Source organism: Salvelinus sp. IW2-2015, linkage group LG20 (assembly GCF_002910315.2).
Source record: "Salvelinus sp. IW2-2015 linkage group LG20, ASM291031v2, whole genome shotgun sequence".
NCBI lineage: Eukaryota > Metazoa > Chordata > Actinopteri > Salmoniformes > Salmonidae > Salvelinus > Salvelinus sp. IW2-2015.
In genome coordinates, this window is record NC_036860.1 from 77,797,439 (window position 1) to 77,810,371 (window position 12,933).

Here is a 12,933-nt window from a genome sequence, read left to right on the forward strand (position 1 = left end):
CATGTATGGCATAGATAGAGGACATGTTGTTGTGCCAGCAGGGAGAGGTTACAGATGGTGAACATTACATAATTGCAGTCCTCTAAGGGTAATTGAAGACGCTGTGGACCAGATGGTGTATTCAGTCTGAGTGCTGGGTTGTTTAGTTGTGACTCCGCTCTACAGTGTTTGGGTTGTTGTTGGTTGTTTCCTCTGTATCACTGATTGTAGGTCTTTCTCTACGTTATGATGTTTTTTAGTTTATCACAAATAAGTGTAAGGATCGTAAGGCCAGGACTGGACGGTTTGTGCTCTCTCTTTCTCCCCCCTCTCTTTTTCTCTCCCTCTTTCTCTGTCCCTCTCCCCTCCATCTGTCCCCTCCATTTTCTCCCCTCCCTCTCCACCTCTGAGGGTTCTCTGGGTCACCATCTCGATGACCAACACCCCCTGAGAGTATTTACTCATTCCTGACCTTTACTCCCGTTCTCATGACAGACACCAAACCGAGCTCCATGTTCCCGTCTCCAAATGAGAAGCTTCTATGCACATCTCCCACAAATGACACCTTTGATGTCTGCTCTAACCATAGCGTTTCTCCCACATTCATTCCTGAGAGTYGAAGGCAATTAGTCTCTTATCCTCCTCCTCCTTTCCTTCTTCCTCTCCCTCTGATGTCTCACAGAAACCTCTCTCACTTGTCTCTCACTCTCTTGAAATCGTCTCATAATTTTTTTGAATTCAGATCAACTGCGTCACCTTCCCGCTGCCCAGTGTGACGCCAGATCAGCCAGAGCAGCAGCTACTGAAGCCCAATGAGTGGAGCTACTGTGACTACTTCTGGGTAAGATAGCGCCTGACATCTCTAAACCACTATCCAGCTCATAGAATAAGATCCCTACTTCCTATGTTTATAGGAATCTCAGCCCTGTTACATATGACTTTGAATCCAATAGGGTAGATTTTGTMTGTCATATTAACGCCAACTCATGTGTCTACAAACRTRATTGTAACAGAAGCCTCTTTTCACTGAACTGTGATTTGGWTGGTTGTTCTTGTTCCACTGAGTCATGTTCTCAGTGGCTGTCTGTATTTCTGTGGCATAATGTGCTCCACTCAGCCAAAGCTCAAGCCCATTGTGTGAAAGGAATCTGTCATCTCTGGTTCACGTGGGGCTACCACATCACTGCCTGTCGTATCCACATCCTGTTACACATAGTGGGATGTGCTGCTCCTTGTTCAAACCTTAGACACACACACACACTCATAACTCACACGCAAATGACGAACACACCCACATGTGCATACACTACTTGACACATACATTTGTAGTTCTCTGACTCATACACTCATCCACACTCATCCACACACACACACACTCCCCAACCACCCCTCACCACTCACACACACTCAATGTAAACAATGTCATTTTCTCCATGAAATGAAGTCTGTGGCTGTATTGGTCTGTGTGTGTGATTGATCCTCTCCCTCAGACTGACAAGAAGGACCCCCAGGGGACCCCCTCTGTGGGCGGCTTTGAGGTKCTGCTGCAGAAACAGCTCAAGGGCAAACAGATGCAGAAAGAGATGGCTGAGTTCGTCCGGGAGAGGTAACACAACATAGTCAGCTTGGAAGGGGTCAGTGGTACTGTGTATTTTGTGTGTTGGGAAATGTTATTGATTCTCTTCATCGTATCTTTTTTGATCGTAATCTAATTTGGACTGTTTGTCGTGTCTTATCAGGGTGAAACAGGGTTCTCTTGTCATTATCATTATGTTTTGTAGAGCATGGGTTATTTTATCCTTGACAACCTGGCTCCACTCTATAGTATCTATTCATAAATTTACATTGTATTTATTTAGCAGACGCTCTTCTCCAGAGCGACTTGCAGGTGCTCAAGGGCACATCGACAGATTTTTCACCTAGTCGACTGTCACGACTTCCGCCGAAGTCGGTCCCTCTCCTTGTTTGTGCGGTGTTCGGCGGTCGACGTCACCGACCTTCTAGCCATCACTGATCCATTTTTCATTTTCCATTGGTTTTGTCTTGTCTTCCTTCAYACCTGGTTTCAATCCCATCAATTACATGTTGTGTATTTAACCCTCTGTTTTCCCTCTGGTCCTTGTCGGAGATTGTTTGATTGTATGTTTGTGTAATTATGTGTTGGTGCGCGACGGGTGTGGTACCCACTTTTTATTATTTTGTCATTTTGGTTTTGGAGTTTTGTGAAGCACTGATTAAACGACTCCGTTTATACACGACTCCGTTTTAAACGACTCCGTTTACGCACCCATTACATCGACTTGGGGACTGGCCCAAYACTCTTGACCGCCAGGCTAGCTGCCACCCCAGGTATATCATCCCCATGCACATTTGAATTCAGATAAATGTGTTGTACCGTACTAGGTTTATAACGTTAAGTTGTAGACGTTCATAAAGTAGACATCCTAAACATATGCTTTCATAGGCTTCAGCATAGCAAGAGGCCCCATTTTGCGCCCACAACAAAAGTTCCCATTGACTCAATAGACGAGAATTAAGTGGACTTTCACTTTTTCCCCTGACTGTATTGACACAATTCATTTAAAGGCCCCATTCTCCAACATTCCAATTCAGGGCTGACCTTTCTTCATTGGTTCAGTGAGACAGCTGACCTGATGTCAGATTCTGGCCATATCCATTTCTTTGGAATGGCCTTCGTGACCTCCCGTAGAGGACAGGTTTACTCAGATGTGGATGGGTAATGGGTATTTGTGGGATAATTGAATGTCACAGAAATATGGCTGGCCTTTCTGAGTCGCCCTCAGGGTGGCCATGAGTAAATAGCCTCACATCATTCCCATCTCTGGCCTTTCCACAGGAAAGTGCATTAACTCATATCCAGGCTGTTGTTACAGGATATTGTTTGATATCTTCTCAGCACAGAATAATAGGCTTCTGCCTTTGAACATCATAGTGGCCACAGTGCTGTATGTCTTTGGGTGTCGGTGATATACTGGAGGACAGTGTCTCCATGCCCCAATGCTCCTCTAAAACTCTGTCAGCTTTAAAAAATGTTCTCCTCTATTGGTCTTCCCTGGAGTCCCATACTTTAGAGCCCCATGGCTGTCTTTGTCTGTTGCAGGATAAAGATTGAAGATGAATACTCTAAGAACCTCTCCAAGCTCTCCCAGAGCCCCTTGGCTGCTCAGGAGGAAGGGTGAGTGAGTTAACAGAATAGATTTCTATTCGTTCTATATTCTTCACCATATACCTGTTTGCTACTTGGGTGTTTTCCCATCCATTCTATCCAGTTTGGTTGATGTCTCTTGTTTGATCCCATTCCAGAACCCTTGGGGAAGCTTGGGCCCAGCTGAAGAGGAGTTGTCATGACGAGGCTGAAGTCCACCTCAAGTTCTCCAACAAGGTAGCCTACTGTCTTGCTAGAAGATACTGTGGATGTTATAGATTGCATCTACTGTAACAGACCAAGAAAAGTCTAAAATCTCCATGTGAACTGACGGAAGTGGACAACATCCATGCTTCACTCATACCTTCAATAACATTATAAGATGTATTTTCTATGAGCTATGGAGCCCTTAGAGAAGGCTTAGTTGGCAGTCAGTTTCTTTATGTGTTCCTTTGGTCAATCCAAGGTCTCTATGACCACGTCCTGGGGTGTTTGTTTACCTCACTCTGGTCTGGGCAAAGAAAAAAGAGGGGGAGGGGCTTACAGCAGCAATTACCAGTGAAGAAAAAAGTATACTGGGCCTTAAGAATGCTTCAAATAAAGCAGAAGTAGCCTTGAAGCTTTACATAGCCTCCATTGTCTGACTAATTAGTGGTGTCTTCTGATGAGCCCCAGGCTGCMGACATGCAGCACGCCATGATCCCCTCTSCTCTGAGCTCGGAGACACCACGGCTGATGGGATGGGGTTAGGTAACGTGTGGAAGAGTGAGAAATCCTCTTGAACGTATAGTGGCCTAAGTGCACTTTTCATGACTATTTGTATCCATGCTTTATGCAGCTAGGTCACATATATCCTGTATAGGCCTACCAGGACTCTAAATCRGTGTATTTATATAGTAGTTAGATAGRCAGGTACAATGTAGTYRCAGTGTAGTTACACATGATTACATATCAAATATAASTGTAATAACTGTAYCTCTTCAGCTCCAGTGTGAGGTGGARAAGCCCCTGCTGACSTTCAGAGACAACTTCAAGAAGGAGTTGAAGAAGTACGATCACCACATCATAGACCTCAGGAAGCAGCTGGCCAGCCGCTATGCAGGCGTGGAGAAGGTATGGACCATTCTAAACCAAAGCATCYTATAACCCTTGTCCTACAATTCAGGTTTTCCCAGAGAAGCTTWAAATGATCCAAAATTWWTGTCAGAAAAAGTGGTTTAGGGATGATCTGACTACACCACAGCATTATTCTGTTGGACTATTGAAACCATTCAACGTATTATAAGATGAACTGTTTTTTTGCTCAGGAAAAACCTGTTGCTTTTTGTTCCCTATCTTTCTCCCCATGGTAATCATATAGACTAGATTAATCAATCGATTGACTTCATACAATCATAACGTCCTGTTCGTTTTATTTTAGTTGGCATCCATTAAACACAGGAGATTTTGTGGGTTTACGGTTCGTGCCTGCCAAGTGCTGTGTTTAAATTTCCAACAGTGTTACATCATGACATTGGAGAATTTCCTCAACAGACGAGATGAAGGAAGATGCTGTGATGTGAAATAAGAATAGATTATGGGATGAGGCCGGGATTTGAGTGGGGAAATAGGTAGCCGACATGAAAGGGCTGCAATGACTGTGGTAATAGCTGTAGGTTCAGTAGATCTGAGGATTAGCATGAAATKACTCATATTGTTTCTGTATTCACACTGCTGCTTGGGKTGCKGTAGGCCCGTAAAGCCYTGGCAGACCGGCAGAAAGATCTGGAGGTGAAGACYCAGCAGCTGGACATCAAGCACATGAACAAACACGAGGAAGACATCAAGAAGGCCCGGCGGAAATCCACACAAGCAGGTCAGGGGTTAAACACACATTGCATCATATGTAGAGCAGGCGCACGTCAAAGTTCCATGAAACACCACCATAGCGGTGCCGATTCTACCCCCAAAGAGGAGAGAACATGCACCCAAAGCATGCTGCATTCTCAGGTGTGCTTTTTATTAACTTACCACAGTGTACTTCTAAAGGCGACAAATTGCCTCTCTCCTATCAAATCTGAGCCGTTCAATTCACCCACAGCTGTGTTTCTTGATAAATCAGCCCTGTATCGCTGAGCAGCGGCTTTTATGWTGCGTAAGCCCCTTTTGAGGCCACTCTTGCATTGCACGCAAATTGCCTACCCTTGTGATGTTGTGCTGCCATTGTGTAAAGTTGTGGTGGTGTTTTCATCAGCAGCAAGAGGCGTAGCCGACAGAGTGAGAACTCTGTTGAGGGAAGCACCCCCTGGCACAACACCATAAAACATTGCAAAAGAGAGCCAGTAGTATTTCAACATGGAAATAAGTTTAATGATCTATTTTTGTGGTGGGATAATAAGTCGGCTAGGAGAGGACCATTACCCACAATCCCCAGGGCTAATCTTTTGGTCGCAGTGAACAAGGGTATCAATGGAGGACTTGTCCCATCCGGACCAGCCAGTGCACTTCCAAACAGTCAGATCTGGCAACATGGATCACATGGCCGGGCCTGTTGTGTAAATGGAGCAGAGACAGGGGTGCGGACAGTGCAGATTGTTTTCACACGCTCAGGGTTCAAGACTTGGGGTGGATTCCCAGACTGTGTTGCTAAGAAGACTATGTTTTCCCCGCAGGAGGCAGAGGGGGTGGAGGTGGGGCTTTGCTGCAGTCAGATAGGGAATGTGGGGGCGTTCAGTCAGACATGGATGGGGTTTGAGAGCTCAGACAGGAGGCCGAAACACTTAAGCTCACTGCCAACAGCAGCCTATAGTAATGTAATGATACAAGCAATTAGCTTAGTAAAAATTGAGCAATGTCTCTTCATTTATACTTAAAACCATCTGTTATTGCAAGTATATTTCCAGTGTTTTGTGTGTACTGTGGATCTCAAAAACATTGCATTATCATGTGCTTAGAGACAAACACTCTTGCTTTGCATTTATATTGAATGTGGAATCATAGTGAATTGCTTAATTCAGATAATGACATGAGGTACAATGCCTGGGCTCCCATTACTCTGTATTCCAGATAGTATGAGGCAAATAGTTCTGGTGCCAAGATCGTGATTGCTTTTTCCGTACATATCTATGCACACACTTTAGAGGAAAAAGCCAGCATGAAAAAATACATAAATAAAAGCCGGCATCTTGTTCATTCTCTCTCCCACTCAGATCATTAGTCTCAGTTCACAGCTCTAATCAATAGATCCCGTTGGAGCTTTAGATGAGTCTGCCTTGTGTCTTTCACTTTTTACAGGGGCAAATGTCATTACAAACCCTGGCCTCATTTCCATATAGATTGAGATGTGCTATTACTGGAGAGGCGGATTGTAAAATAACTTCCTCTGTAGTTTTGTTTTAGGTTTGTTTCTTTACACCCTTTCTACGTACGGCCTTTGTAATATATGTCTAATAGACTTGAACTGAAATGTAGAAGAGAAACCGTTTCTAGGTCACATGTGCTTTCAAACAAGCTTTTATGAGGACAGTAGTTTAGCATCGGAGGTTAGCATCGGAGGTTAGCATCGGAGGTTAGCATCGGAGGTTAGCCTCTGCATTGCGTTGCATCGATAGAGATGTCCCACACTGCAACAGGCATGGTTACTGAGTGCCCTTTGCTGGAGACATAGGGACTGAGTTCATGCACACCTTTCCTCATGCATAAGTTAATTTAGGGCCTACATTTAATGTAGTAAATACTTCAAGCCGGTAGTCCTTCATCTTTAACTACCTCTATTTAACTGCACAGGTATACCAGCAACTTAATGTTGATTTGTTGAGTATTACCTCCTTGTCAAATACACTGTGTTGAATGACCACTGAATCTGTTCTCTACAGGTGATGACCTCATGCACAATGTGGACCTGTACAACCGGGCCCAGTCCAAGTGGTTTGAGGAGATGGTCACCACAAGCCTGGTAATACAATTGAACTAACTCTTCATAGTCTCATTGTTGATAACAAACAATAAAAGCTGATCATGTTCATCGTTATCTTTGTTTTGACAGTGAGGTTGATTCCTTGTCTATGTATTTCCCTCTGTTCTTCAGGAGCTGGAGAGACTTGAGGTTGAGAGGGTGGAGATGATACGACAAMATTTACGCCAGTACACAACGCTGCGACATGAAACTGACATGTTCAACCAAAGTGTGAGCCATGTGTCCATTTCACTTACRGTACAAGTGGCGGTTCCCTTGAGTCAGCCTGACAGAACATGTRGCTGTTTGCTGGAGTCAGACAACCAATCTGTCAGTCATGACAACCTGGACTCAAGGGTAGAATATGGTCACCGTAACAGACCTAGACGTAACATAGTAAAAGTACATCTGGGGCACCCCAATAGCATGATATGTTACGTTTCATATGGTATGTGTTAATTTGTAGATGCCCATCATCCATTTCGTATGATATGTTACGAATTACAATTCGTATAATATGTGATGAATTGCAATTTGTACAATATGTTACAAATTTGCCAAACGTATGATATGTTAAGAATGATGAATTATAATGTTAGCTAGGTGGCTAGGGGTTAGGGGTTAAAGTTGGGTTAAGGTTAGTTTTAGGAGTTAGTTTAAGGGTTAGATTAGGGTTAGGGGAAGGTTTAGCTAACATGCTAAGTCAGGGGTCTCCAACCTTTTCTGACATGAGAGCTACTTCTAAAAAATGAAACGTCACGAGCTACTCATTTTTTTCTAGCTTTAAAATAGTCACATTCTTCTCTTCTCCTCTCCCCTCAAATCTAAGGGGGGGCTCTATAAAATCCAAATTGTTTTATATTTTCTCAAATTATGTTTTTTCAGTTTTATTTTTCCTGTTTTAAGATTGTTGTTGTTTTTCACTTTCAAAATGACACGTGTTCATRGAGAAACGACGAAATTGGATGTTCTGAGTCCTTTTTCTTTTGGTCTGGAAGAAAACTAACACATTTAGATTTTTGAGTATAATTCCCCTTTAATTGTGCATCTAGAGAGTGAGCAATGTGCCATCTAATGTACCGGTCTAGCAATGGTTCTGTACTACTGATGCTTATTTAATGGCAAAGTTTGCAAATAATAGATACAAATGATATACTTACTCATGATATACTGTACTTCTGCCAGGTAAGAAATTAATTGGCAGATATCGTGTTAGGTTTGGCTTTTTTGCGAATAGTGGCTAACCAATGGTGGGATAATGGCAATGTTGCGTTGATTAGATTGTAGCTGGGAGCTTGCGGTCTCTGATACTTGTGAGATTTGTTTTTGTTAGTTTGCGGTGGAACGTGAAAAATGCATGTACTTTCAGAATTTTTGGCGAGCTACTCATAGGTGGGSTGCGAGATCGATCTGTTGGAGACCCCTGKGCTAAGTAGTTTCAAAGTATCTAAAAAGTAGTAAGTAGTTGCAAAGTTGCTAATGAGCTAAAATGCTAATGTWGTCTGTGATGAGATTCGAGTACGCAAACTTTGGATTGCTAGACGTTCGCGTTATACCCATAACCTTCTGTCTTATGTAACCATGCCAAACGTAACATATCATACTAATTTGAGTGTCCCGTATTTACACTTACTATATTACKTCTAGTATGTAAGACCAGACTGGCCATGGTCAGCCTAGTTAATTGATGAGCAGTTTGAACTGTTATGTTAAAGAATGAAATATACAACATAGGTTGCACTTTGTGTGATGATTACCTTCTGGAGAGCATAGCGCTACAGTAAAACAGAATGGTCATCAGTGAAATAGGGCATTTGGAGTGTGGTGTATGTTGATTTTTTRAAGCAGATCCTTTTAGYWAACAATTCTAGATCAAGTATCCCAATACAAAGGATTTGTGCAATGTACTCAGATCAACGTTTTGGTAWGCATGTTTGTTGTGAAAATGCTGGCCAAACAGTTAAAAGGATTTCACTGCCTCCAAACTCGATCACCATACCTCTGTCACCCCTTCACCAGCTGTTATCACCCCCTGCTGGCTGCTTCACTGGGCCATACTTGAACAGGCAGAATGAACCCAGATGCTCTCCTCATTTAGGAGGTGCAAACACCTGCAGATCTAACGAGAYGTTTAAGGTCCTATACCAAGGGTAGTGCCACTTTGGGTGATGGTGAAGGCCAATTACAGGTGGCACACACTACTGATCAGCCTAATAAGGAGGTCCTTTAGAGGGCCACTATAACAAGCTCAGCTGATACCTGCTGGCACACTTCTTTGCCTCCAGTTKTATTAGCAAAAGGCAGCTTGATGTGTCTCYAGAAAYAGTACGCTTAACCCTGTCCACTATGGATAGAAGTGTCTGTCTCTCCCCTCATTGTACTGTGTTCTAAATGAGCATCTATGAGTTCTCTAAGCATTTACATTGTCTATGAGATGTGTCAGTGTTGGCTTCATGTGTGATGAAGGTCCATATGAGCCTGTGTGTGTGTGTTGGTTTGGCAGGGTGAGGGCCAGTGGATCAGCTGCTTCAGAGTGTGGACCCAGCAAAGACCGAGAGCTGTGGGTGCAGGAGCACAAGACCGGGGAGCTTCCGCCCTGTGGACATGGACATATAGTCAATCTAATGACTGTACTCAAGCAGCCAGAGGCAAACATCCATCTCATACTGTCAGAATCCCAGGCTTCACAGAACATTCCAACTACAGCTACAGGTGAAGGTGTGCATGTATGTCAGAGGTAAGGTGAGGCTGTACATTCTGTCTATGATGACATCAGTAGTGCAAATGTTATCAAGTGATAACTGGAGAAAGGTAGCATTCCCAATGCAGTGCTTTTGAACCGACAATGGAAACACAGAGCGACTGTCAATAGTCAGATACCAGCATGTTAAAGTATACAATGTTTGATGTTTTACTCTGTATATGAATGCTACAAGCTTAAACAATATTTTGTTTTTTTAATCTGTTGTAAAATTAGAGTTACACTTTAAGAAGGATACATTTTTATGTATTTGGGAATAGATTGGATGCATTGTAAAACTTTGAATTTTGGCATATAAACTGAACAACTAATTATTAACATTTCACTTTATTTTAGATATACTGGAATATGAAAATATTATGTGATCTAGATTAAATATGATATATTTCATATTTACGCCATTCATTTTACCTGTCAAGATTGCATGTTTTTGGAAAATATCTTACATTTACTGTATATGGTTAAGTGCATATTTTGTGAAATATGATGGCTGATCTTGGCACTGTAGTAAATGTACATGGGATGTGTTTCAGAAAGTATTACTCCAGTTACTGCACTCAATGAACAGGGGTGAATTAACTCATTAAGGTTTGTTATGAACTGGAATTTTGTACAACAACCTCTCTCAAAGTTGAATAGGGTAAGATGGATTGGTGAACAGATGTTGGTCAAAAGTCACCTCGTGTGGATAGATTAGAAATAGGCCTGAGTCTATTTGGATCAGTGGTGAGACGATGAGACGATATATGTTACAATGAACACCTTTTAGTGTCAAGGTTATAAACAGTACTGGAATGTTCTTGATATATTCATTCTGCATCGGTGTATATTTGTAGATACAGCTAGATGTTATTTTGCTGTTACTGTTTAAGTGGCCTTGTCCTTTCGGTCAACTAAATGTTTGTACCTTGTTGTTTGTCAATGAATTAATACCAGGATAATAGTCAAGCAGATTCTAAAATCATTCATTTATTTTGCAACGGGCCTTTGGTGAGTACAATTGCTTAGAGCTGGGAATTGCTATGTTGCATTTATCCTAAAACACTTTGTGTATCCAGGAGGAGTGGTCAGTTGGACTCTCCAAAGTCACATTTTAATGACTCGCAGGATCATCAGAAAAGTGGTCAGTTGGACTCTCCAAGTCACATTTTAAATGACTCGCAAAGATCATGAGAAAAAGTGGTCAGTTGGACTCTCCAGTCACATTTTAAATGCTCGCAAAGATTCATCAGAAAAGTGGTCAGTTGGACTCTCAAGTCACATTTTAATGACTCGCAAAGATCATCAGAAAAGTGGTCAGTTGGACTCTCCAAGTCAACATTTTAATGACTCGCAAAGATCATCAGAAAAAGTGGTCAGTTGGACTTCAGTCACATTTTAATGACTCGCAAGATCATCAGAAAAGTGGTCAGTTGGACTCTCCAAGTCACATTTTAAGACTCGCAAGAGATACAGAAAAGTGGTCAGTTGGACTCTCCAAGTCACATTTTAATGACTGCAAAGATAATCAGAAAAAGTGGTCAGTTGGACTCTCCAAGTCACATTTTAATGACTCGCAAAGATCATCAGAAAAAGTGGTCAGTTGGACTCTCAAAGTCACATTTTAATGATCGCAAAGCTATCAGAAAAAGTGGTCAGTTGGACTCTCCAAGTCACATTTTAATGACTCGCAAAGATACATCAGAAAAAAGTGGTCAGTTGGACTCTCCAAGTCACATTTTTAATGACTCGCAAAGATCATAGAAAATGTGGTCGTGGACTCTCCAGTCACATTTAATACTGACTCGCAAAGCTATCAGAAAAAGTGCAGTTGTTACTGGCATGAACTAGTACTCGTGATAATTTCATACAAGTATGCTAATTAAAGATACTAGCATAGCCTTTAGCCAACAATCCAACCTAAACAAGTGTAACATGAATTTATAAAAATATCATGTGTGATCTGTGTTTGTAGTCTGTATCTGGTCTGTCAGTCTGTATTTTGCCTTCTGTTAGTTATTCTGGAAGTGTAACAAAGCAGGGATTTATTGTGTTTATGGACCATCTCCTCAAACTATCATTCCTTTCATATTCTAATGTGGATAATACATTCACTATGCCAAGACATGCATACAGAGAAAACATCTATTCACTATATACATGCCTTATCCACATTGTTTCTAGGTGAGAAAATATGAAAATACCACTGAAATGATTTGCATTATTCTATCCCAAACKAATACAGATTGAAATGTTGTACTTATTGTATAAGTTATCCTGCTACAGTATGTGTCAATGTTAYATGTGTTATGGTAAAGTTCTTACATTAGAAGTTAATGTACTTAACTTCACCAGTCATTTTGTAGTAATGTTAATGTTGATTKAATTGCCTTTTGTTAACTGATTTCCATTTMTCMTGTACATCAATTCAAATGTTTCCAATCTTTAAAGAAATGTCAAATCATTGGTGACCTTTGTCCAGACAATATACTGTAGAATRCTGTGTCTACAATAAATYGTTTCCTTKGAAATACGATTTGACAAGACTTAAAAGGGTTTTGTTTCATTATCATATACTGGCTTACATACWGTTTGGCTTACTTCAAGTTCWGGGACATGTTTAAATGAATTGGATTCATCCCAATAAGCAGATGAAATTCAGCCTTTTGCCTCCGGCTTTTACAGTCAATCCCCTCCCCTCTGACTGTCTGTGGATTGGCCAGGGAGATCCAGGGAGATAGGCCAGGTGGGGGAATATTGACATGAAACCCGACCATGCATCACTGGGAGCCAAATCAGGCTTTAGAGAGAGAACGAGTCAAGCCCTGTGTTTCTGACCTTACAGCTTGGACAATTACAGTGCCAAGATGACATATGATTGGAGTTAAAGCACATGTTCTGTAATTCATTATTTGACGTGTGTAATGTATGGAGCGGGCTGCTCCTCAGTCTAGATCATCTTTAATATTGCAGATTGTGGGTTCTATCAATGTAATTGTTTGCGTCATTTCCAATATATATTTTTTTCTAATTGATTATTTTCCCCTAACCTTCCTTAACTGGAGTAAACTAATGGACAACAGTACTTAGACTTATACTCCCTGCTTATACAAT

General features: G+C 41.6%; 1 protein-coding gene across 1 annotated transcript in view; it reads left to right on the forward strand.

Moving 5' to 3' along the window:
• The window catches only part of gas7a (growth arrest-specific 7a), a 95,313-nt gene that overhangs the window by 30,917 nt on the left and 51,463 nt on the right, over positions 1-12,933 (forward strand). Inside the window, 8 exon segments of the mRNA XM_070449792.1 lie at positions 722-820; positions 1,470-1,585; positions 3,101-3,175; positions 3,304-3,382; positions 4,130-4,258; positions 4,877-5,000; positions 7,000-7,079; positions 7,212-7,310. Coding sequence (XP_070305893.1) covers positions 722-820; positions 1,470-1,585; positions 3,101-3,175; positions 3,304-3,382; positions 4,130-4,258; positions 4,877-5,000; positions 7,000-7,079; positions 7,212-7,310 — 801 coding nt within the window.